We start from the raw sequence: 22,208 nt of genomic DNA, 5'->3' as shown, positions 1-22,208 counted from the left end.
CTCTCATCTCCAGCCTCACCGCTGCCAGCACCAGCATGACCGAACGCATGACCACCACTGAAATCTTCGATGGCATCCGCTTCCCGGGCTTCATGCACACCTCAGAGTCCCTGAGAGCGGCTTGTTCTCTCCAGTTCCAGGACACGGACATCCTCTTGGTGACATTCCCCAAGTCAGGTGAGAGACTGGGACACTGTAGTGACTGCTGTGTAGAGCCCGGGGCACTGTAGTGACTGCTGTGGAGAGCCTGGGGCCTCTCCCTGTAATCTGGGAATCTGGTGAGATGTAGAGCTGCCTGTTGACCCCACCAGCTCCATGAAGCCCCCCTCCTTGGCCAGTCATTCTTCCACCTGGTAACCTCAGAAGCTGCACAGTGTTCTTACGCTGGGCACCAGCAGTCCCCGCCTCCCCATTCCTTTGTCACCCCCAACTCCTCATAATCTCTCTAATCTCTCTGCGTTTGCCTGAACACGTTTCTTAGCCTGTGAGAAGAATGCGGGGTATGATGTGGGGTGTGCGCTGAGAACTGGATTTCATCTACAGTGCTTTAGGCTTGTGATCTTCGGGGGACTAGCTTTGCCTTGCCCAGAGAAGTATGTTTAAGTGGGGATGGGAACCCCTTAGTACCATAAGATAACCTGGTCTTCTTTCCTCTCTAGTGTGGTCAGGGTACCAGTGTGGTTCTGCACGGCTACCCTCTTCATCCTGAATGCAATAAAGCCAGGCACCCAGGATGAGGAGCCCCACCAGGGTAGAGCTTGCTTGCTTTTGTCTCCTGAGCACAGCCCAGTGGAGGCACAATATCCATTAAGAGCAAGGTCTGTGGCCTGCCAGCACTCGGGAGGCAGAGGCAGGCCAATCGCTGTGAGTTCGAGGCTAGCCTGGTCTACAAAGTGAGTCCAGGACAGCCAAGGCTACACAGAGAGACTCTGTCTCAAAAAAAAAAAAAAAAAAGATCTGGGGCCTGGCGGTGGTGGCGCAACCTTTTAATCCCAGCACATGGAAGGCAGAGGCAGATGGATTGCTGTAAGTTCGAGGCCAGCCTGGTCTACAAAGCAAGTCCAGGATAATCAAGGCTACATAGAGTAACCCTGTCTTAAAAAAAAAAAAAAAAATCACGATCCGCCTAATGATTTGGCCACCTGGGCTACCTACCAATGACCAACAGTTCAGCAGAGAGGGGCCAAGCACCCCTTCTCCACATTCCTGCGGCCTCTTCCTCTTTCATCAGCCCTGCTACCCCTCCACTCGCATAGCTATCCCACTTCCCAGCTGCCCTGTCCCTGCCCCCCTGCTCTCTGGATCAGACCCCTCCTGTCACCTGCTGGTCTGTGGGCTGGGCTTCCCACCAGCAGGAATGCAGTGGGTGGGCTGGGATCCATTAGGCTGTGCCTACAGTTCCCTCTCTATTCTCCTACAGGATAGGGCAGCAGAGCTGCAGAGCTACGGGCTCTGAGTCTATGATCCAGGGGGTCAGAGAGGGGTCAGCGTCCCTGTATGGGGGAGAGGGGAGGGGACAGAGCACCAGAAGCTGCATGAGCAGATCCAGACAGAGCTGACCCTGGCCTGAAGTAGGCTACAATACTGCCTCTTGTCACCAGTCCTTCAACTAGGCCCAGGCAGGATGCAGGGGGGTGCAGGGGGGCAGAGAAGAGGGAGAGGAGCCATGTCTGCTCTGAAGAGTCTTTTTCTGGCTTGTCTTAGACTGCTTCTGTCTGACTTAGAAAAGGTGGCACACTTTCCCTCCCTATCCTGGAAGCCAGAGAAGCAAAGCCCTGTGCCTTCCCATTCCCAGGGAGGTCCCTAGAGGATTTGCTATCCCTGAAGGTGACCCCAGCAAAGGGTGCCTTCTTTTTGTTGTTGGTTTTTGTTGTTGTTGTTGGTTGGTTTGGATTTTTGGTTTTTCAAGACAGGGTTTCTCTGTGTAGCCTTGGCTGTCCTGGACTCACTTTGTAGACCAGGCTGGCCTCGAACTCACAGCGATCCGCCGGCCTCTGCCTCTTGAGTGCTGGGATTAAAGGCATGTGCTACCATGCCCAGCCCTCAGTGAGGCCTTTTATAGCCATCCTATCTCCTTGGTATAGTCAGGTCATACACACAATGGCTCCACCTTATTTGTAATCTCAGTTACCCGTACTCAGTAATGTCTAAAAATATTAAAGGGAAAATTCTTGAAATCACTAAGTCCTGTTTTAAACTGTGCTATGAAAACTTCACACTGCTTGCTTCATCCAACCCAGAATTTGAATTCTCCGTTGTATCTACGCTGCATAAGTCACTGCCCCCCTGTTAATTTCTTAGCAAAGCTCCCAGTTATCAAATCCATGGCCACAGAGTCCAGAATTCATGTTGCCCTCAAGCCTCAAAGCATGAGCAATGATGCTGTCCAAGCCAGAGAAGCCAGAAAGAGCTTCCTTCCCTAAAAAGGCGCATTTTCAACTTAATAAGGAAAAGCCAAAGTCATCTCAGGTTGCCAAGGTCTGTGGAAAAAACAAATCTGTGAAAGTATGAGGAAGGGAAAGCAATTCAGGCCAGCTTTGCTGTTGGCACAGAGTGAGGTCAGGATTCAGGCAACATGGAAAGGGTGTTAAGGCTGGGAGTGTCAGGGTGGGGAGGTGGGGGGGTGGGGTGGTGTCAGGGTGGCTTGTGCCCCCTCAAGCTCCCCCCCTCCCAGTTCCACTGCTCCCAGAATAAAGGGACAGAGTAGCCTTTGTTGGCGTGGGAAACAAGCAGTGGTCCCCAGCCTGGGACCAGGTGAGACACAAAGAGAAAAAAGTCACTAAATTATAGATGGAAGAAATGATTGATGGCTGCGTGTTTCCATTTATCTTGGCATGTGGTGTGTTTGTTTACTTATTTAGGGTTTTGGGTTTTTTGTTTTTTTGTTTTTCAGGACAGGGTTTCTCTGTGTAGCCTTGGCTGTCCTGGACTCACTTTGTAGACCAGGCTGCTTATTTAGATTTTTTTAAATGTGTTTATTTATTTATGGGTTTGTTTTGTTTTGTTTTGAGGCAGAGTCTGTGTAGCCATGGCTATCCTGGAACTCAGCCTGGCATAGAACTCAATAAGATTCACCTGCCTCTGATAGGATTAAAGGCATGTGCCCCATGCCCCGGCCTAAGATGCTTTTATAACAATGTGTTCACATGGCCCTGTTGGGGAGCGTTGTTGCTTCATTGTTACAGTTGCCTTACTTTAGTGTTGCCGACATGAGCACTGTGGCATTACTGCAGTGAAAATGTCTTATGGGCTGGAGAGTTGGCTCAGTGATTAAGAGCACTGTCTGCTCTTCCAAAGGTCCGGGGTTCAATTCCCAGCACTCACATGGCAGCTCACAACTGTATGTAACTCAAGATCTGACACCCTCACACCAGTGCACATAAATTAAAATTAAATAAAAAATTTTTTTTAAAAAAAGGAAAGAAAATGTCTTGTGAGGACACTAAAACTGTTTTCTTATCTTTTTTTCATTTTTTGAGAGAGGGTCTCACTATGTAGCTCTGGCTGTCTTGACACTTGCTTTATATACCAGACAAGCTTTGAACTCATAGAGATCCTCCTGCCTCCACCTGCACAAGTGCTTGAATTAAAGTTGTGCTCCACTACTCCAGGCAGTAGAGATTTTCTTTTTCTTTTCTTTTTTTTTTTTTTTAAAGATTTTATTTATTTATTACATATACAGTGTTCTGCCTGCAAGTATGCCTGTAGGCTAGAATAGGACATCAGATCTCACTGTAGATGGTTGTGAGCCACCATGTGGTTGCTGGGAATTGAACTCAGGACCTCTGGAAGAGCAGTCAGTGTTCTTACCTCTGAGCCATCTCTCCAGCCCAGCAGAGATGTTCTAAATCATCATTCTGCATTGACCAGCTAGCAGTTGATGAATGAATGAGTCAGCTTTCCTTCACTCTGAAAAACATCTACAATAATCAGATTATAAAGCCGGTTTACTAGAGATCCCAATCATGTCCTTGGCTTTGGTCTTGTGCAGCATCGTGGTAGAGTGGGCTTGGCAGAGCAAATTCACTCTTTAAGACTGAGAAGTGAAGGCCGGGCGTGGTGGCACACGCCTTTAATCCCAGCACTTGGGAGGCAGAGGCAGAGGCAGGTGGATCACTGTGAGTTCGAGGCCAGCCTGGTCCACAAAGCTAGTCCAAGACAGCAAGGCTACACAGAGAAACTCAGTCTCGAAAAACAAAAAAACAAAAGCAAAGACTGAGAAGTGAAAAGGAAGAAGAGGAAGGGACAAGGGTGTGGCCTAGCAACACAGTGGCTCACATAGCATGCACAGGCGCCGAGATCCATCCCAAGTAGCAAAAAATAAGAGGGAGGTGGCGCACGCCTTTAAGCCCAGCACTCGGGAGGCAGAGGCAGACGAATCTCTGTAAGTTCGAGGCCAGCCTGGTCTACAAAGGGAGGCCAGGACAGCCAAGGATACACAGAGAAACCCTGTCTTGAAACAAACAAACAAACAAACAAACAAACAAAAAAGCCAGGCACAGTGGCATATGCCTGTAATCCCAGCACTGGGGAGGCAGAGGCAGGTGGACCTCTGTGAGTTTGAAGCCAGCCTGGTCAAAATGAATTCAGGACAGGCAAGGCTACACAGGGAAATCCTGTCTCAAAAACAAACAAACAAACAAAAACAAAACAACAACAACAAAAAAAAAAAACCACAGGTAAGTTGGAAGGAATGCTCACAAGTGTGGGCAAGGCTCAGAGTTTGAAGCCTGGCAACAAATCAAGCTGGCATGGCAGCACGTGTCTGTAATCCCAGCACTCAGGCACTCACGTGATGGAGGCACGGAAACCAGAAGCTTAACACAAGACTCATCTCAGAAGAAAGGAGAAAAGACTGGGGTCCTCTCAGAGGACACCCCTTCATGACCCAAAGACCTCCCTGCAGTCTCTGTCCTTTTAGCCTCCCACCTTCCGCCAATACACAGGCCTCTCAGAGATACTTAGACTCGAGCTCTTGTGCTGGCCAGCAAGGACTGTCAGACTTGCTTGCCTGAGTCTGAGTGGGGTCAGTGATATTTTGCTTTGTAGGAACGTGCTAAAAGAATTTGCCACTGAACGTGGCAGTGCGTGTGGATCTTCATGAGGTTGAGGCAAGCCTGGTCTACATACTGAGTGCCAGAACAGCTACAGTTGCAGCCCCATAGTGAGACCCTGTCCAAAACACCAAAACACCAAATACTGAAGAAGTTGTCTGTTTGTTTGCAGCTTTCACATTTAGTTTATACCCGTGTGGTGTCTTTGCCAAATGGCTACTTTGGGAGCCAGAGGGCTTACACTGGACCACAGCTCTGAGCTGCCCCTTGCCGGCCACACTTGTGTCTGTCACTTGGCTGCCACAGGAGCCACGTGCTGTTCCCCACTGAGCTCCACTTGTGTTCTGAGGTCCGGCTGCCGTGTGTTTCTTTTCAGTGTAATTTCAGCACCAATTTGCCTAACTGTTGAAACCTGAGGGTATTTTTATTGGAATTGTGTTTAATTTACAGATTAACATGGGAGAACTGGTCGGTTTATTTTGCTAAGACATCCTGTCTAAGGACAGAGAATTCTCCATCTGCCCAGCCCACCCCCATATCTTCACAGAGGCGGGAACACTCTTCCCACACTGTTTTTCCGTTCCTTCCTGTTGGTCTCTGTCACTGCTGTAGTAGGCTTTTCTCCACTGTTACACCTCAAAGTTGCTACTGTGGGGCGCATGAGGACAACTGATTTCTTCTTTTTTGTTTTTAATTTTTAAAAAAGATTTATTTATTATTATGTATACAGTGTTCTGCCTGCATGCACACCCGCAGGCCAGAAGATGGAATCACATCACATTACAGATGGTCATGAACCGAGATGTGGTTGCTGGGAGTTGAACTCAGGACGTTTGGAAGAGCAGGTGGCGCTCTTAACCACTGAGCCATCTCTCCAGCATTAGAAAAGCATTATTTGGGGGCTGGAGAGATGGCTCAGCGGTTAAGAGCACCGACTGCTCTTCCAAAAGTCCTGAGTTCAATTCCCAGCAACCACATGGTGGCTCACAACCATCTGTAATGAGATCTGGTGCCCTCTTCTGGCATGCAGGCAGAATACTGTATAAATAATAAACAATTAAAAAAAAAGAAAAGAAAAGAAAAGCATTATTTGTGATTTGTTTATGTAGACAGCTACTTTGTCTTTTCTGTTTGGTTGGTTTATTGTTTTGTTTCATTTTGTTTTGAGACAGGGTTTCTCTGTGTAGTCTTGGTTGGTCTGGACTCTCTCTGTAGACCAGGCTGGCCTCGAACTTACATCAATCCCCCTGCCTCTGCCTCCCAAGTGCTGGGATTAAAGGCGAGTGACACCATGCCCCACCATGCTTGTCTTTATGACACATACATGCCTGGTGCTGAAGAGGCCAGAAGAGGTGGTCACACACCCTGGAGCTGGAGTTACAGAGAACTGTGAGCTGCATGCGGGAGCTGAACCCACATTTTCTGGAAGAGCAGCCAGTGCTTTTAACCACTGGACTGTTTCTCCAGTTCCAAGACTTGTGATTTTCTTCCAAAGCATGCTTTTTTTCTTTTCTTTTCTTTTTGATTTATTTATTATATATACAGTGTTCTGTCTGCAAGTACATCTGTCTGCAAGTACATCTGCACACCAGAAGAGGGCACTAGATCACATTATAGATGGTTATGAGCCACTATGTGGTTGCTGGGAATTGAACTCAGAACCTTTGGAAGAACAGCCAGTGATCTTAACCTCTGAGCCATCTCTCCAGCCCATGCTTTTCTTTTCTCTTCCTTTCTTACTTTCCCACCCCCGTAACCCCCATGGCACAAAGACTAAAACCTAGGGCTTCATGATCTTCTACTGAGCCTATGCCCAAAACAAAACATGGTTGTTAATAATGTTTTAGGGCTGTAAGATAGAAATTCATACTAAAAACTAGGGTTCTATTATAAAAAATACCTAAAAGAAATGTGAGAATGCATGGAAGAGATTTGCTAAGAAAAGCCTGCATTGCCACAAGCAGACAATTCTGTGGTGAAGACATAGAAAAAAAGAAGCAGCGGCTGGGGTTTGGCTCAGTGGTAGAGTTCTCACTTGATTCATACTAACCCAGGGCTCCACCTGTAGGACCCCAAGAAAGGGAGGAAGGGAAAAGATGTAAGTGTGTGGGGGGGGGTTGTGTAGAAAGCCCAAGCTCTTTAGAAAACCCCTGTATTGGAGTTGCCTAGTTGTGGCTGAGAAGGGGGGGGGGGGGGGCTAGGAAACTCCCAGTGCTCATGTACAGAAAGCAGAAATACAGGTGATAAAAGCTCGACAGAAGGCCACGTGTGGTGGCGCACGCCTTTAATCCCAGCACTCGGGAGGCAGAGGCAGGTGTAGCTCTGTGTTCAAGGCCAGCCTGGTCTACAGAGTAAGTTCTAGGATAGCTAAGGCTATGTAGAGAGACTGTCTAAACAAACAAACAAACAAGCATTGATTAAGGTCTCAAGCTGGGATGAGGAACATGGAAAAGAGTGGCAGAGCACTCAGCTCTGGGTTCTGTGGTCTGTGGAAGATAGACTGAGAGTACAGGACCAGACCTGCTTAAGAGTCTTCACCATCCTATCCGGGCATGGTGGTACACGCCTTTATTTAATCCCAGCACTCGGGAGGCAGAGGCAGGCGGATAATTGTGAGTTTGAGGCCAGTCTGGTCTACAAAGTGAGTGCAGGGCAGCTAAGGCTACATAGAGAGACCCTGTCTCAAAACAAAACAAAACAAAACAAACAAACAAACAAAAACAAAAACATCTTCACCATCCTCTTTACACCATTAAAAAACGCACCCAAGGGCTGGAGAAATGGCTCAGAGGTTAAGAGCACTGCCTGCTCTTCCAGAGGTCCTGAGTTCAATTCCCAGGAACCACATGGTGGCTCATAACCATCTACAATGTGATCTGGTGCCCTCTTCAGGCCTGCAGGGATACAAGCAGGCAGGGAACTGTATACATAATAAATAAATAAATAAAAATTTTAAAAATGCAACCAGCTGTGCATGGTGGCACACACCTTTAATTCCAGCACTTGGGAGGCAAAGGCAGGCAGGTCTCCAAGTTTGAGGCCAGCCTGGTCTACAGAGTGAGTCCAGGACAGCTAGGGTGACACAGAGAAACCTTGTCTCGGAAAAACCAAAATAAGTAAGTAAATGCATCCGATAGATCTATTACTCTGAGGAGAAAATGAGAAAGTGTGACTGTCTTATGCAGAAGCGGCCACGCCCCCTCACCTGCCCCACCCCGACTCCCACCCACGGCCCTGCAGGTACCACATGGATGCAGCAGATCCTGAGCCTGATCTTCTGTGAGGGCGACCTATGGCCTATCCACCACCTCCCCAACTGGGCCCGAGTGCCCTGGATAGAGCATGTCTCCTTCAGCAGCTTCCTGTCCAATCTTAACGCTTCCTGGCCTCGCCTGTTCACCTCCCACATCAATGCCAGAGGCCTGGCCCCAGCTCTGATGAAGTCCAAGGCCAGGGTAAGGAACAGGCGCCTTCTGGCTCCTAAGCGTTTCATAAGAGTCAAGATGGGGTCAAAAGGGTCTGAAGGATCCAGACTTTACCTTCACGCCCTGGGGTGAAGAGCGTGGAGCATAGGTGAGTAGAGATCACAGCAGCGTCAGAGCCAGGCTAGACTTGAGGTAGCCTGTGCAGTAGGAAGCCTCTTCCAGGCCAGAAGGAGGGGGTGGGGTGAGCCAGAGCTCCTGGCCCAGGTGGAGTGACTGTCAGAGTAGCCCATGTTGACCTAGTGGCTGGCTCTTCCTACCCTGTCCCCTTGGTGGGAAGGAGCCAGAGAGACCCAAGTAGGTCTTTCAGACACAGGTTTACACCCGCCCTCCTAACAGTGGAAAGCAGTGGAACCTTGGTAGGCAAAGGCCCCCTTAAACCTGTTGGGAGATGGGGGCCACAAGCTGCCTGGAGCCAGAGGGAACGAATAACAACGCTACTTTATTTCAAATAAAATAACAGTGTCATTCTATTTAAAAACAAAACTATTTCAATGTAATAATAAAGAAACCAAAATATGCCCCCAGAAGGCACTCATTCACTAGCCAGACAGGACCCCAGCCTGTTGCCACTCAGTGACTGGGTGTGGCCCATGCCTGGCATCCACTTTACCATTCATTGCTGTGTTGGGGGCTCCAGGACAGCGCTGTGCAACTCTTCCCATGCCCCACTTCTAACCCAGGGCTCAGCTGGGGAAGTCCGGAGCACCTCAGAGAGCCCTGAGATTCACGACTCTGCCCGCCAGGTGGTGTACATGGCACGGAACCCTAAGGACGTTCTGGTTTCCTACTACCACTTTCACAGAATAGCCGGCTTCCTGCCCAATCCCGGCTCCTTTGAAGAGTTTGTGGACGAGTTTCTCGAGGGCACAGGTGGGTCTCAGGCACTGAGGGGCTCTCAGAGACGCCCCGCCCCGCCCCATCACCCACCTGACGGGCAGTGCCTCAGAGGCCACCCTGTTCCACCTGGGCCCCAGCCCAGCTTCCGCAGCTGCAGCGCCTCCTCCGTTTCCTCCCTCCTCAGGTTTCTTCGGCTCCTGGTTTGACCACGTGAAGGGATGGCTGGGCCTCCAGAAAGACCTGAATTTGATTTTTATCACCTATGAGGAGCTGAAGCAGGTGGGTTGCCCCCTCCACATATCCCACAGGCCACCACCTACAGCCAACTCCCCCTCAGTGAAAGCCCTGGCATCCCCAGCTCTTCCAGAACATTCTGTGGGGCTTGTTTTCCTAAGACAGGACTGCCAGCGATACTGACACTTTCATAACTCTCCTGCCTTCAGCTTTCCGAAAGTAACAGCCCTCGTAAGACATATTGGTAGGACTTTGAAGCAAATCTTACTTTATCTTATGTGATGAGTGTTTGTCTCCATATATATAACATGACTATGTACCATGTGTGTGCCTGCTGCCCAAGGAGGCCAGAAAATGGACATTAGATCCCCTGGAAATGGAGTTATAGAGAGTTGTAGCCTCCATGTGGGTGCTGAGAATCAAACCCAGGTCCTCTGCAAGAATAATAACTACTCATAGCAAGCCGGAGGTGCTTGTCTTTAATCCCAGCGCTTGGGAGGCAGAGGCAGGTGGATCGCTGTGAGTTCGTGGCCAGCCTGGTCTACAGAGAGAGTTCAGGACAGTCACAGTCAAGGCTACAGGTAGAAAACTCTGTCTCAAAAAAAAAAAAAAAGAGAGAGAGAGAGAGAGAGAAAACTCATAACAATCCACCTGTCTCTGCCTCTCTGAGTGCTGGAACTACAGGTGTGCTGCTCTGCACCTGGCTACAATGAAATTTTTTTAAAGATTTATTTACTTATTTATTATGTACACAGTATTCTGCCTGTATGTACACCTGCACACCAGAAGAGGGCACCAGATCTCATTATAAATGGTTATGAGCCACCATGTGGTTCCTAGGAATTGAACTCAGGACCCCTGGAAGAGCAGCCAGTGCTCTTGACCTCTGAGCAACCTCTCCAGTTTCTACAAATGAGTATTCTTAGCTCTCCAACATGAGTTTCAAGATTTTTTTTTTTTTTTTTTTTTTTTTTTTTGTCGAGACAGGATTTCTCTGTAGCTTTGGCTGTCTTGGACTTGCTGTGTAGACCAGGCTGGTCTTGAACTCACAGCAATCCGCCTGCCTCTGCCTCCCGAGTGCTGGGATTAAAGGCATATGCCACCATGCCTGGCTAAATTTCAAGAATTTTTAATTCATTTTATTTGTGTGTGTATGCATCTTCCAGTGTCAGTGGGGACCAGAAGAAGACACTGAATCCCCTGAAGCTGGACTTACAGGCAATTCTGAGCTGCCTGACGTGGGTGCTGGGATTTGAACCTGTATCCTCTGGAAGAGCAGCAAGTGCTCAACTATTCAGCCATCTCTCCAGCCCCAAGAATTTCTGATGTACATTTACAATTTTAATAGTGTGGGACTTGGGAAATAGCTAAGTTGTTAAGGTGCTCCTGGAACATGTATGAGGATCTGTGTTTGATACCCAGAACCCGCATTAAAAAGCCAGGCTTTAGTGACACATGTTGGGGAGCCCAAAACAAACAGATGCCAATGGTTCACTGCCTGGCCAGCCCAGTCTGGTGAGTTGAACACCTGTGTTAGACCTTTTCTCAAAAAACAAGATGGGCTTCTCTAAGGAATGGCACCTGAGATTTTCCTTTGGCCTCTAAATGCACACACATACACACACACACACTGAATAGAAACGAAAACCAGAAAACAAACAACAACCACAAAACATGTAGGGGGCCAGAGAGCTGGCTCAGTGGATAGCGGCATCTGTTGGCCTGGTTCGATCCCTGAACCCCACGTGGTGGAAGTAGAGCACTAACTGTCCTCTTTGATCTCCCCCTGGGCCCTAAGCTGTACATTCAGTCTATTAATGTGATTTTTTTGTGTTTATTCCTCAAAGTAATCTCTGATTCGTATTTGACTGCATTTGAAAATTTAGGTAGGCTCCTCTGAGCAGCCCTGGCGCATGCACACACTCCCCTCCCCGTTCCCCCCCCCCCCCCCCCATTTGCTTCTCCCTTCAGCCCCTGCACTTTCTAAAGGAACAGACAGGCCTTCCACTTACTCCCCCCACCCTGGCACAGCCAGCAGAGGCATGCCCGGTGCTGGAGAACCCTGAGTTCTCTGAGCTGTTCCAATATTATGTGTAAACAGCAAGATTTTTAAACTCGGAATAACAAGGCGAAATCCACTTCTTCACAGTGTGTTTTAAATTACATCCACAAGGCTGACCTTTCCTTCCTTGCAGCCTTGGCTCCAGCTGTTGAGGTGGTGTGTGCCAAGGGATTTTTGGGAATTGAAGATCTGTTGGGTCTTAGAAACTGTACACATTTGCCCCCAGCAGACAGCGCTGGTTTGGCCTTAAGACATTAGAACAAGAAAAACAAAGATGACCATGAATAGATTTTTATCAATAGGTTTAGGCGTTTGCAACCAAATGAGTTTACAAAAATACAAAATAAATACAAACACAGAAATTAAAGCTCAGTTTTCTTTTTTTCTTAAGCTCAATATAAACATAAAAATATGTTAATGCGTGAGATTTGATTTTTCAAGATTTTTATACCCTGCTTCCAGTCCTTGGGAATTGGTGGTGCTGGCCCGATTGGACACTGCTCAGGCAAGGCTCCTGGCAGGAACTGAGACCAGCCACCCTCAGTGCCCTCTGTGTCTCTCTGGGCTTTAATTTCTGTGTCCCACAATGGGCTGGGCTCTCCCACACCAATCATTAATCAAAGAAAAACAAAAAACTCCTCCTTTTTGCCTGCAAGCCAATTTTTTTTTTCTTTTCTGAAACAGGGTTTCTCTGTGTGGCCTTGGCTGTCCTGGACTCACTTTGTAGACCAGGCTGGCCCCGAGCTCACAGAGATATGCCTGCCTCTGCCTCCCTGAGTGCTGGGCTTACAGGTATGTGCCACCACGCCTGGTGTCCACCTATGCATTCTTAATGACTAGGAAATATTCTGTGCTACAGACATAGCTAAAATAATTCCCTTCATGTTTGGATTTTATGCTGTTTCCAGCTACTTCCTATAATGGATAATATTGAATTCTTCCTATAATGGATAATATTGAATTCTTCCTATAATGGATAATATTGAATTCTTCCTATAATGGATGATATTGAATTGAGCATGACTGTTCACACTTCTAGTTACTTGTACTGTTTTTAAATATATATTGGGGGGGGGAATAAATATATATTGGGGGGGGGGGAAGAGTTGAGGCAGTGCCTTTCTGTGTAGCCCTGACTGTCCTGGAACTCATTCTGTAGACCAGTCTGGCCTCAGACTCACAGAGATCCACCTGCCTCTGCCTCCTGAGTCCTGGGATTGCCCAGTTTATTTTTTTTTAAATGCACGTGTATATGTATGCATATATGTGGATATTTGTGCCTTGGATCCCTTGGAGCTAGAGTTACAGGGTGCTAGAAACTGAACTTGGGACCTTTGCAAGAGCGGTATACACTCTTAACCTTTGAGCTGTGTCTCTAGTCCCTACTTGTATTATTTTTATGTCTTCAATATGTGTCCATTCCTCTGGGCCCAGGAGCCTCGCCCTACCATTCAGAAGTTAAGTGAATTCCTGGGGCGCACACTGGGGCCCAAAGAGGTGGACACCATACTGGAGCATTGCAGCTTCTCCTTCATGAGTGAGAGCAACATGGTCAACTACAGCCTTTTGGGCAAGGAGATCATGGACCAGAGCCAGAGCAAGTTCCTGAGGAAAGGTAGGCCGCCCTCCCAGCCTCCATCCACGTGCCAAGGGCCCAGCTTGGAACAGTGAACATTCACTTTTCAATTTTTTGGTTTTTCAAGAGGTTTCTCTGTTATCTTGGCTGTCCTGGATTCTCTTTGAGACAGCCAACTGGGGAGAGACTGTGTGCCACACGCCGAGCGTAGATTTAGCATAAAAGACTTCAAAGTCTGCCCCACAGTGATGCACTTCCTTCAGCAAGGCCACACCCACTCCAACAAGGCCGCACATCCCCCAGCAAGGCCACACCCACTCCAGCAAGGCCACACCTCCTAATAGTGCCACTCCCTATGGGCCAAGCACTCACACACCTGAGTCTATGGGGATCTTACCTATTCAAACCAGCATGGGCTCTGCTCCCACGCTCTCCCAGGACACTAGATCAGGGCACCATCATCACCGCTTACCCCGGTTTCTAAGTCCAGTCATGTTCCCAGGTAGCAGGTAGATGGTGCACGTGCCTCCTACAGGACACAGTTCCGAATATGGTGATGGAGAGACAGCAGCCAGTTTCTCAGGGGCTGGCTGTGGTGTATTCTTGTCATCTCCTTTCCTTGCCTGACTCATGCCGTCTGCTCTTACTCCTCCAGGTGTTGTGGGGAGCTGGAAGGAACACTTTACTCCTGAGCTGGATAAGAGGTTCAACGCTGTATACCAGTCCGAGATGGGTGACTCTGGCCTCTGCCTGCCCTGGCACATGGACTGACCCTTCTGACCGATTCCCACAGTCCTGCCTCCCTGGCCCCCTGGCCCGCTGGCCCGCTGGCCCATTGTCCTCCTGGGCTACTCCCTGGTCTAGCAATAAAAGCTCTGGGCCATGCTGTGCAGACTCTGTCTCAGCTCCACCCAAATCTGTGTCCTACATCCCTACCCTGGGACCTGAGGGCGAAGATTGAGGTACACCCACAGGACCCTCTTTTTTTTTTTTTTTTTACCTCAAGAGCACAGCCCTTCACTGGGCTACAGTCCCAAAGCTTTCTTCAGAACCTCTACACATGACTTCCCTAGACCTTATACCCCAGAGTCATTCTTCTAGAGGGTAAAAGTAAAGATATAGAAAATAGGGAGCACCTGTGGGGTACCCTGGGACACCTAGTCTAGACCAGAGAAGTCATTTCAACACTGGGAACAAACACCAACCAACCCGAGTAATGGGAGAATCTCGGCCCACTCACTGGGGCTCTCACCAGGATATCTGCTGTCCTAGCCACATGTGCGCAGCAGCCAGCTTCTGCTCTGGGAAGGAGGGATGGCAGCCCTGGGCATAACCAGGCCCAAGTGGTGCCAGCAAAGTCCTTTCTAGTCCTCCGCGTTGCTGCCCGTCTGCCTCCGTTCCATGGAATACACTAATGGCAATATGACAAAAAGCCAGTCCTGGCTGGAAGCCAAGGAGAGCCTTCTTCCAAGTAGCTGGCTCCAGTACACACTGATTCAGAGCTCAGTCGTGTTTTCATTTAGAGCCTGTCCTACAAGCTGTCTGCTCACACACCGCAATGAGATCAACCCTCTCTAGACCTTTGGCCTTGGCTCAACGACTGGAAAGGATCCCTGTTTTTTATTTCGGGATAGGGCAGTGTGATGTTGGTAGTTTCCTGCTCCAGGCGACAGCTCAGCCAAGAGAAGCTATGAGGCCACAAGAGAGTGGGGACCCTTCAGGGTCTGAGTGCAGGGCTGGAAGCTGCACCACTTTTGCCTGTGCCAGCATGGAAGGACACGAAGGCATCCAGATGCCAAGAATTGGCATCCTGGACATTGTGGCACATGTGCCTAGTGCTTAACCTTAGCCGTGCACCCCAGCAGGGATGTACCAGGCCTGAGGCAGGCTGCTAGAGTACTGTGACCAGCCAGCTGTCTCCCTCAGGGTCTTGGTGTCAAAAGTCAAGCCCAGGGGCCATCAATAGAGTTGGGAAGGAAGACAGCCCGGAAATGAAATTCAGGGGCAAAATGGAGAGTGCCATGGGAGAGGCAGGGAAGGAACAAGCCCTGCTTCTCTGTTTTCTTGGGTGAAATTTTAGATGCAAATCCTTGTAGGCTTGCCAGTCCAGCCAAGAGGCCAGAGTGACTGGGGGGCTGCAGAGATGGCTCAGTGGTTAAGAGCACTGTCTGCTCTTCCAAAGGACCCAGGTTCAATTCCCAGCAACCACATGGCAGCTCACAACTGTCTGTAATTCCAGTTCCAATGCCTCTGACACCCTCACGCTTAAAAAAAAAAAAAAAAAAAAAAGAGGCCAGAGTGACTACACTACCCAGAATGACCAGGGGTAAATGGAGCTTGAGGGTGGAGACATCAAACGCACCTTGCAGAGGGGAAGCAAGGCTGATTTGCAGCACAGGGCGCTGAAGCCAAGGACTCACTCATGCTTAGCAAGAATTCTATATCTTCTGGGTGTGGCAGCACACACCTTTAATCCCAGCCTTCAGGAAGAAGAGGCAGATGGATCTTCTATGAGTTCAAGGCCAGCTTGGCCTACATACTGAATGCCAGGTTCACATACTTTAGTTAATATGAACAGCTAGCCAGAAGCAGAACTGCAGAAGCCAAAAAGCAAGATTAGTGCATTTAGAGACTTTACCAAAACTGCGGGCTTCGATGGATTAGGGTCTTTGTTTTCATTTTGGTGTGTTGTCTACATGCTGAGTTTTATGGCCCTGAATGGTTCTTCTATCATGGATTCAGTTGTGCTAAGGTCTGGGGTCCTGTTACAGCCGAGACTTTCTCACACCCCTACCTTAGAACTTCACATAACCTGAATCCCACAGGTCCACTCTATTCCTGATTTCTTTGATTCAACCTTGCATGTCCCATCCTACAGAGCCCTTTGCGTGTGTCTGTATGTGTGTGCATGTGCATATAAATATGTATGCACTATATGTCCATGCCTATGGAAGCCAGAGACATCAGGTGTCTTCGCCGGGCATGATGGTACACACCTGTAATCCCAGCACTCGGAAGGCAGAGACAGGAAGATCTCTGTGAGTTCGAGGCCAGCCTGGTCTACAAAGTGAGTCCAGAACAGCCAGAGCTACACAGAGAAACCCTGTCTAGATTAAAAACAAAACAACAACAACAAAACATTAGATATCTTCTTCAATCAGTCCTTACCCTTTTTTTTTTTTAAGATAAGCCTTTGAAAAATATTTTACTTGGACTGGAGAGATGGCTCAGCGGTTAAGGGCACTGGCTGTTCTTCCAGAGGTCCTGAGTTCAATTCCCAGCAACCACATGGTGGCTCACAACCATCTATAATATGATCTGGTGCCCTCTTCTAGCCTGCAGGTGTACATGAAGGCAGAGCATTGTATACATAATAAATAAATAAATAAATTTTAAAAAAAGAAAGAAAAATATTTTACTTATGTGTTATTTATGTGTATGCACACGTGTGAGTACTTTTGGAAGCCAGAAGAAGGTATCAGATCCCCAGAGCTGGAGTTTCAGGCAGTTACAAGCTGTCGAACTTAGGTGCCAGGAACTGAACTTGGGTCCTCTGGAAGAGCAGCAAGTGCTTTCTTTCTTTCTTTTTTTCTTTTCTTTTCTTTTTTCTCTGTGTAGCTTTGGCTGGCTGTTCTGGACTTGCTTTGCAGACCAGGCTGGCCTTGAACTCACAGCGATCCATCTGCCTCTGCCTCCCAAGTGCTGGGATTAAAGATGTGCGCCACCATGCCCGGTACATCAAGTGCTCTTAACTGCTGAGCTATGTCTCAGCATCTCTATTTCATTTTTTGATATAGGGTTTCTCACTAAACCTGGAGTTCCATGACCAGGTTCTGTCTACCAGTGCTGAAATTAGAAATGCCCACAAGTGGACCTGTCTTTTTATTCAAGTTCTAGGGATCCAAGCTACATGCCCCATACCTGTGCAGCAAGCTATTTTTTTTTCCAACTGAGCCATCTCCCCAGCTTCCTGAAGAGCCGTTTTCAGAGAGCTTAGAGCAAGCAGAAAGGTATGGCAGAAATGTGTTCCCACCCCCCACACAGTAGAGAGCAGGGTCTCCACTGTCTAACCATTAAGACAACTGCATGAAACCGGGCATAGTGGCACACAGCTTTAGTCCCAGCAGTAAGGAAGCAGAGGCAGGTGGATATGAGTTCAAAGCCAGCCTGGTCTACATGTGAGTTCTAGAATAGCTAGGGTTATGTAGAGAGACCTTGTCTCAAAGAAAGAAAGAAAGAAAGAAAAGACAAAAGAAAGATAAGTATGTAAGAGCTCCAAGGAGGACCGGTCCTAGCCACAGGGTTGCCCTTAACAACCCAAGCCCTCATACTCAAACAACTATTGACTGGCCATAGCCAAGGGAGGGGTTCCCAGATTCATTACAGATGCTCTCTACAATGGCTGCAAACATTGGCCAGGCTGTGGTGGCGCTTGCCTTTAATCCCAGCACTGGGAAGGCAGAGGCAGGTAGATCACTGTGAGTTCGAGGCCAGCAAGTCCAGGACAACTAAGGCTACACAGAGAAACTCTGTCTCGAAAAACCAGGGGGGGAAAAAAAAAAGGAGAAAGGAAGTTTAACCTGTAACCTGGCCACCAAGGGACCTCAAAGATGGCAGAGGTAGGGGTTTCAAGGCTGCGTGTGCCAGGACATGCAAGCCCAGAGCAGGGAAGAAGCTGTCCTGTTCCTGCCAGTCTCAGGACATGATTTCAAGGATTTGGGCACCTCTGGACCTCACTCTTGCTCCAGACAGGCTCCCCCAGTTGCACAGCTTTCCAGCCCGCCCCGCCCCCCCCAGTAAGCAGCCTATATAAGACCCTGCCTCAAAACCAAAGAGACAGCCTGTAGTGACGGAGCACACCTTTATTCCTAGGACTTGGGAGACAGAGGCAGGTGGATCTTTGGGAGTTGAAGGAGGCCCCAGTGGCCTACAAGCACTGGACCTCAGCAGCAGAGAAAAAAAGCAAGCCAAGTCCCAGGACTTGCCACATGCTCAGAAGGGCTGGGATGAGAGCACAAAGGGCAGCAAGTGTTCTGGAAGGGTAGCTCTTCTGAATGAATTGGGCTCACTCCGGGGCCAACAGGTCAGCTTGATAAAACTGAGTTCGGGGATGTCCAGAGCAGCCCCCTAATTACAGAAAGATGCATGACACAGATGCGACAACAGGAGAGACCTGCCCACAGTGGGAAGGAGTGACACACACGCTGGTCTCCGCAGGGCAGTGAGTGCACCATGACCCCATGTATGTAAGACCTAAAGCCTAAGCCGGGCGTGGTGGCGCACGCCTTTAATCCCAGCACTCGGGAGGCAGAGGCAGGCGGATCGCTGTGAGTTCGAGGCCAGCCTGGTCTACAAAGTGAGTCCAAGATGGCCAAGGCTACACAGAGAAACCCTGTCTCGAAAAACAAAAACAAAAACAAAAACAAAAAACAAGACCTAAAGCCTAGTGAAAACAGTTGGTGCACTTTGTGACCAGTTAGGGAAGTGCTCCCAAGCCACAAAGAGGCATAGATACTTGTCTCGGGCCCCAATAGCTAGTGATGGAGGATGGACCCATGGCCTTCTTGGATGAGTCCAGCAAGGATTTAGGATGGTGCCGAGCCACTAAGAGCAGATTCTCTTAGTAGTATAGGCTGGAATTGGGAATGGTATGGAGTCTCAAAGGACACACTGACCCTGTGCCAGACTCTCACTTGGGGGCCGGATGCCTGGACCACTTCTAGTCTTGGGAGGAAAGAGAAAACACTGAGTCAGAAAGAGACCTGGTGCATCGCTCACAAGATGCCTGAGATCTGCTTGGTTTCTATCATCCTGAAATCTCACCAAAGATTGCCTTGAAGTCTAGGCCTCAGGACTGCACAGGGTCAGGGTTGTGACCCTGGCTGAGAGTGGCACTGAGAAGGGGGTGGAGGTGTGGTAGGACTATGTCCCCAAGTCTCATCCTAGTTGCTAAAGTAGATGCCCTCAAAGATGGAGTCCAGAACAAGGGAAGAGCCTCTTCCCGACCCCTGCCTCACAGGGACCTCCTTTCCCTATGCCGAGGTTATTTCTCAGTGCAACATAGTGGTGCTAAGAGGATTTAGTCCTTAGCCCCTGACCATCAGCTCCCCTACCCCACAGTAGAGGCAGCCAGCCAGCCCAAAAGGATGTGTAACTCCTAGCACCCCAAACAGATGACTTCTTACCTTACCTCCTCTGGCTGAGATTCTGTCTTTAGTTCTGAAATGGAACCTTCTGGGGTTGAGGCTACCCAGGGCAAACTCCATACACCCAGCTAATCCCTGGTTTTGATGCTCTTTCTTTGTACTGGCCTCCAGAGGCCAGTGCCCATCTGCAAACCGTGGGCAATGACATACTTATTCAAGAGAGAAGCAGGCTTCACCTAGACCCTGCAAATAGCACTCTCTATATCTGGATGTTGCTGTTGGAATAAAACCCCACAGAGTAGACCAACCCCAGGTGTGGCTGGGAGAGTTTTGCCAAGAGGCTTCGATGGCGAAGCAACCAAAGACTGGGGCCCTTCCCAAATGCACACACGCACACTCGGACACGTTGTGAAACAGCAACACACATGCACATATTTGCATGCGCACAGACACATGTCTAAACACACATGCACACATAACCAAGGCTTTGCAGCCTGGAAGGCCCAGCTCATGATTCTGCAGTGTACTCTTGCCCAGACTGCTACATTTCTCTGAGTTCAGCCTCCCCACTCCCTGTCCCATGAAGCGCACTCATAGTAGGCCATCCTGTGGGGCTGCTGTGGGAATTCAAACAAAAGCTTACAGAGTACTGAGACGAGAGGAATACTTCATTGTGTACAGGTGCAAGATCTGGTGAGAGGGGGAGGGGAGAAAAGAGAGGAGAGGGAGCAGGGAGGACATCCCCCCCCCACCCCCCAGGGCCAGCCGACTGCCCACAGTGAAGGGTATCCACCCAGCAGGAGGACAGGCGAGGGGCAGGTGGTGGAGGAAAACAGCTTCACTCACAGCTCTAGCGCGACTGGCCGGACTGCGTGGGGCTTGTCTGACAGCTCTGCAGCCCCCACACCAATTACAGGCACTTAGTCACAGGTTCCTGCCCGCACTTCCTCTCAGCAGCAGCAGGAGAAAGAACAGCCTTGACGGGCTAATCTTTCCCACCCCCTCCATCCCTCCTAGCTCGGGGAAGGAACAGGCCAGCCAGGCAGAGCTTGGCCTCCCAGGCCCCATGCTCTACCACAGGAGGGGGACAGACAGTGAGGTGGGAGCACATTTAGAACTCCAAGGACAGAACTTTGGCTAGCTGTCCCTTAGACTGAGAGACCAGACTGAATGCCACCCACCCAGCCTCCTACAGAAGGCTTTAGCTGTTGTGTCAGAGTGCCTGGGAGGTCAAGCTGAAGCACAGTGCTCTGGGTATAAGGAACATGGATCCTCTCAATCAACTTTCTGTAAGGCAGGAGTCTTGCCTGCGCAGCTGTGTGGCTCTGTCTGCGGTCTTTCCTCTGTCAACAGTGGCATCTGTCAGGGCTGAGCTTTAGCTGGCTGGGAGGGGGAAGCCACAGGGGGGTCTCTGAGGCCATTTGCCCATTTTGTGATATATTGAGTGCAGGATTGGAGCCTACTGGGCCCACAGGCTTATTCTCATCACACAGGCCATGGGCTGCTCTTGAGGGCTAATATCTCAACTGGGCAAGACGGTACTTGGTATTTGTGTGTGTCTGTTGGGGGGGTGGGGTGGGGGGTGTTGTGCCTGTTGGTTTGTTTTTGTTTTTCAGGACAGTGTTTCTCTGTGTAATCCTGGCTGTCCTAGGACTAGCTCTGTAGACCAGGCTGGCCTTGAACTCAGAGATCCTCCTGCCTCTGCCTCCCAAGTACTGGGATTAGTGGTGTGCACCACCACAGCCCAACATTTGTTTTATTTTTTAGACAAGGCCTCACTATGTAGCCCTAGCTAACCTTGAACTCACTATGTAGACCAGGCTGGCCTTGAACTTACAGAGATCGACTGCTTCTGCTCTCTGGGACCACTTGACACTTGGTATTTTTATGACCTAGCTGTGGAAGTAACACTGGACTCCATGACCACCCAAGGTCATAAGACAGAATGTAAGCCCAGCTCTCAGTGGGATAAACTCAAAACCCTAGTAAGCAGCCATACTCATCTCTAACAGACAAGGAGCAAGGATCAGACACCCTCACATGGAGGGGCCCGCTCCCTCTCATCTTGGGCTAACCACTGTTGAAAGTCCACAGGTGGCAGGGCGTGGTGGTGCATGCCTTTAATCCCAGCACTTGGAAAGCAGAGGCAGGTGTGGATTCACTGTGTGTTTGAGGCCAGCCTGTTCTACAAAGCGAGTCCAGGACAGCCAAGGCTAACACAGAGAGACCCCGTCTCAAAAAACAAAAAAGAAAGAAAGAAAGCCCACAGGTGTTTAAAAGCTGTAGCTTATTAGCCTGACTCCAAGCCTGTAGAGGAGACCTGGTCCCACAGCACTCTGGAGTCAACCTCCTGGGCACGTCCCAGTGGGGTGGGCTCTGTGGCTCTTGGCCATTCAAGGGCCCATAGTTCAACTTGGAAACTCTTCACCCTGGAGTCTTGCCATGATCAAGAGTGAGGCCTCCGATTTAAGCAGGATGATTTTTTTTTTTCTTTTTCTTTTTTTGGTTTTTTGAGACAGGGTTTCTCTGTGTAGCCTTGACTGTCCTAGACTTGCTTTGTAGACCAGGCTGGCCTCGAACTCACAGAGATCTGCCTGCCTCTGCCTCCTGAGTGCTGGGATTACAGGCGTGCGCTACCACGCCCTACCCTTGGAAGATTCTAAATATCTGAGAACACATTCTATCTGCCTTTTCAGGGCTTCATTTCACACAAGCTCCTCTGGATTCCAAAATCACATGGCTCACACACTTTAATGTAGCAAAAGGTGTGAAAACAGGAACTTTGCAGAGCAAGTCCTGGCCCTGCTGCCATCA

The 22,208-nt window shown here is 49.2% G+C and overlaps 1 protein-coding gene across 1 annotated transcript; it reads left to right on the top strand.

Annotated features, from left to right (window-relative positions):
- The first annotated feature begins 15 nt into the window (after positions 1-15).
- Positions 16-14,134, top strand: LOC127209181 (sulfotransferase 2B1-like). The gene is made up of 6 exons (XM_051168764.1): positions 16-177; positions 8,295-8,509; positions 9,283-9,409; positions 9,561-9,655; positions 13,107-13,287; positions 13,904-14,134. The coding sequence occupies exons 1-6, from the start codon at positions 36-38 to the stop codon at positions 14,017-14,019; spliced, it is 876 nt and encodes a 291-aa protein (XP_051024721.1). The 5' UTR covers positions 16-35; the 3' UTR covers positions 14,020-14,134.
- Positions 14,135-22,208: the final 8,074 nt, after the last annotated feature.

The sequence above is a fragment of the Acomys russatus genome, chromosome 26 (assembly GCF_903995435.1).
Source record: "Acomys russatus chromosome 26, mAcoRus1.1, whole genome shotgun sequence".
Classification (NCBI taxonomy): domain Eukaryota; kingdom Metazoa; phylum Chordata; class Mammalia; order Rodentia; family Muridae; genus Acomys; species Acomys russatus.
Note: the sequence above shows the minus strand (reverse complement) of the source record. Positions and strands in the feature narration are given on the sequence as shown.

Bases quoted from the DNA above. Each gene is read 5' to 3' on its own strand.
- LOC127209181 (XM_051168764.1), top strand. From the start codon at position 36: ATGACCGAACGCATGACCACCACTGAAATCTTCGATGGCATCCGCTTC. The intron at 178-8,294 runs GTGAGAGACTGG...ACGGCCCTGCAG, and splicing joins GGTGACATTCCCCAAGTCAG to GTACCACATGGATGCAGCAG. The intron at 9,410-9,560 runs GTGGGTCTCAGG...CTCCCTCCTCAG, and splicing joins CGAGTTTCTCGAGGGCACAG to GTTTCTTCGGCTCCTGGTTT.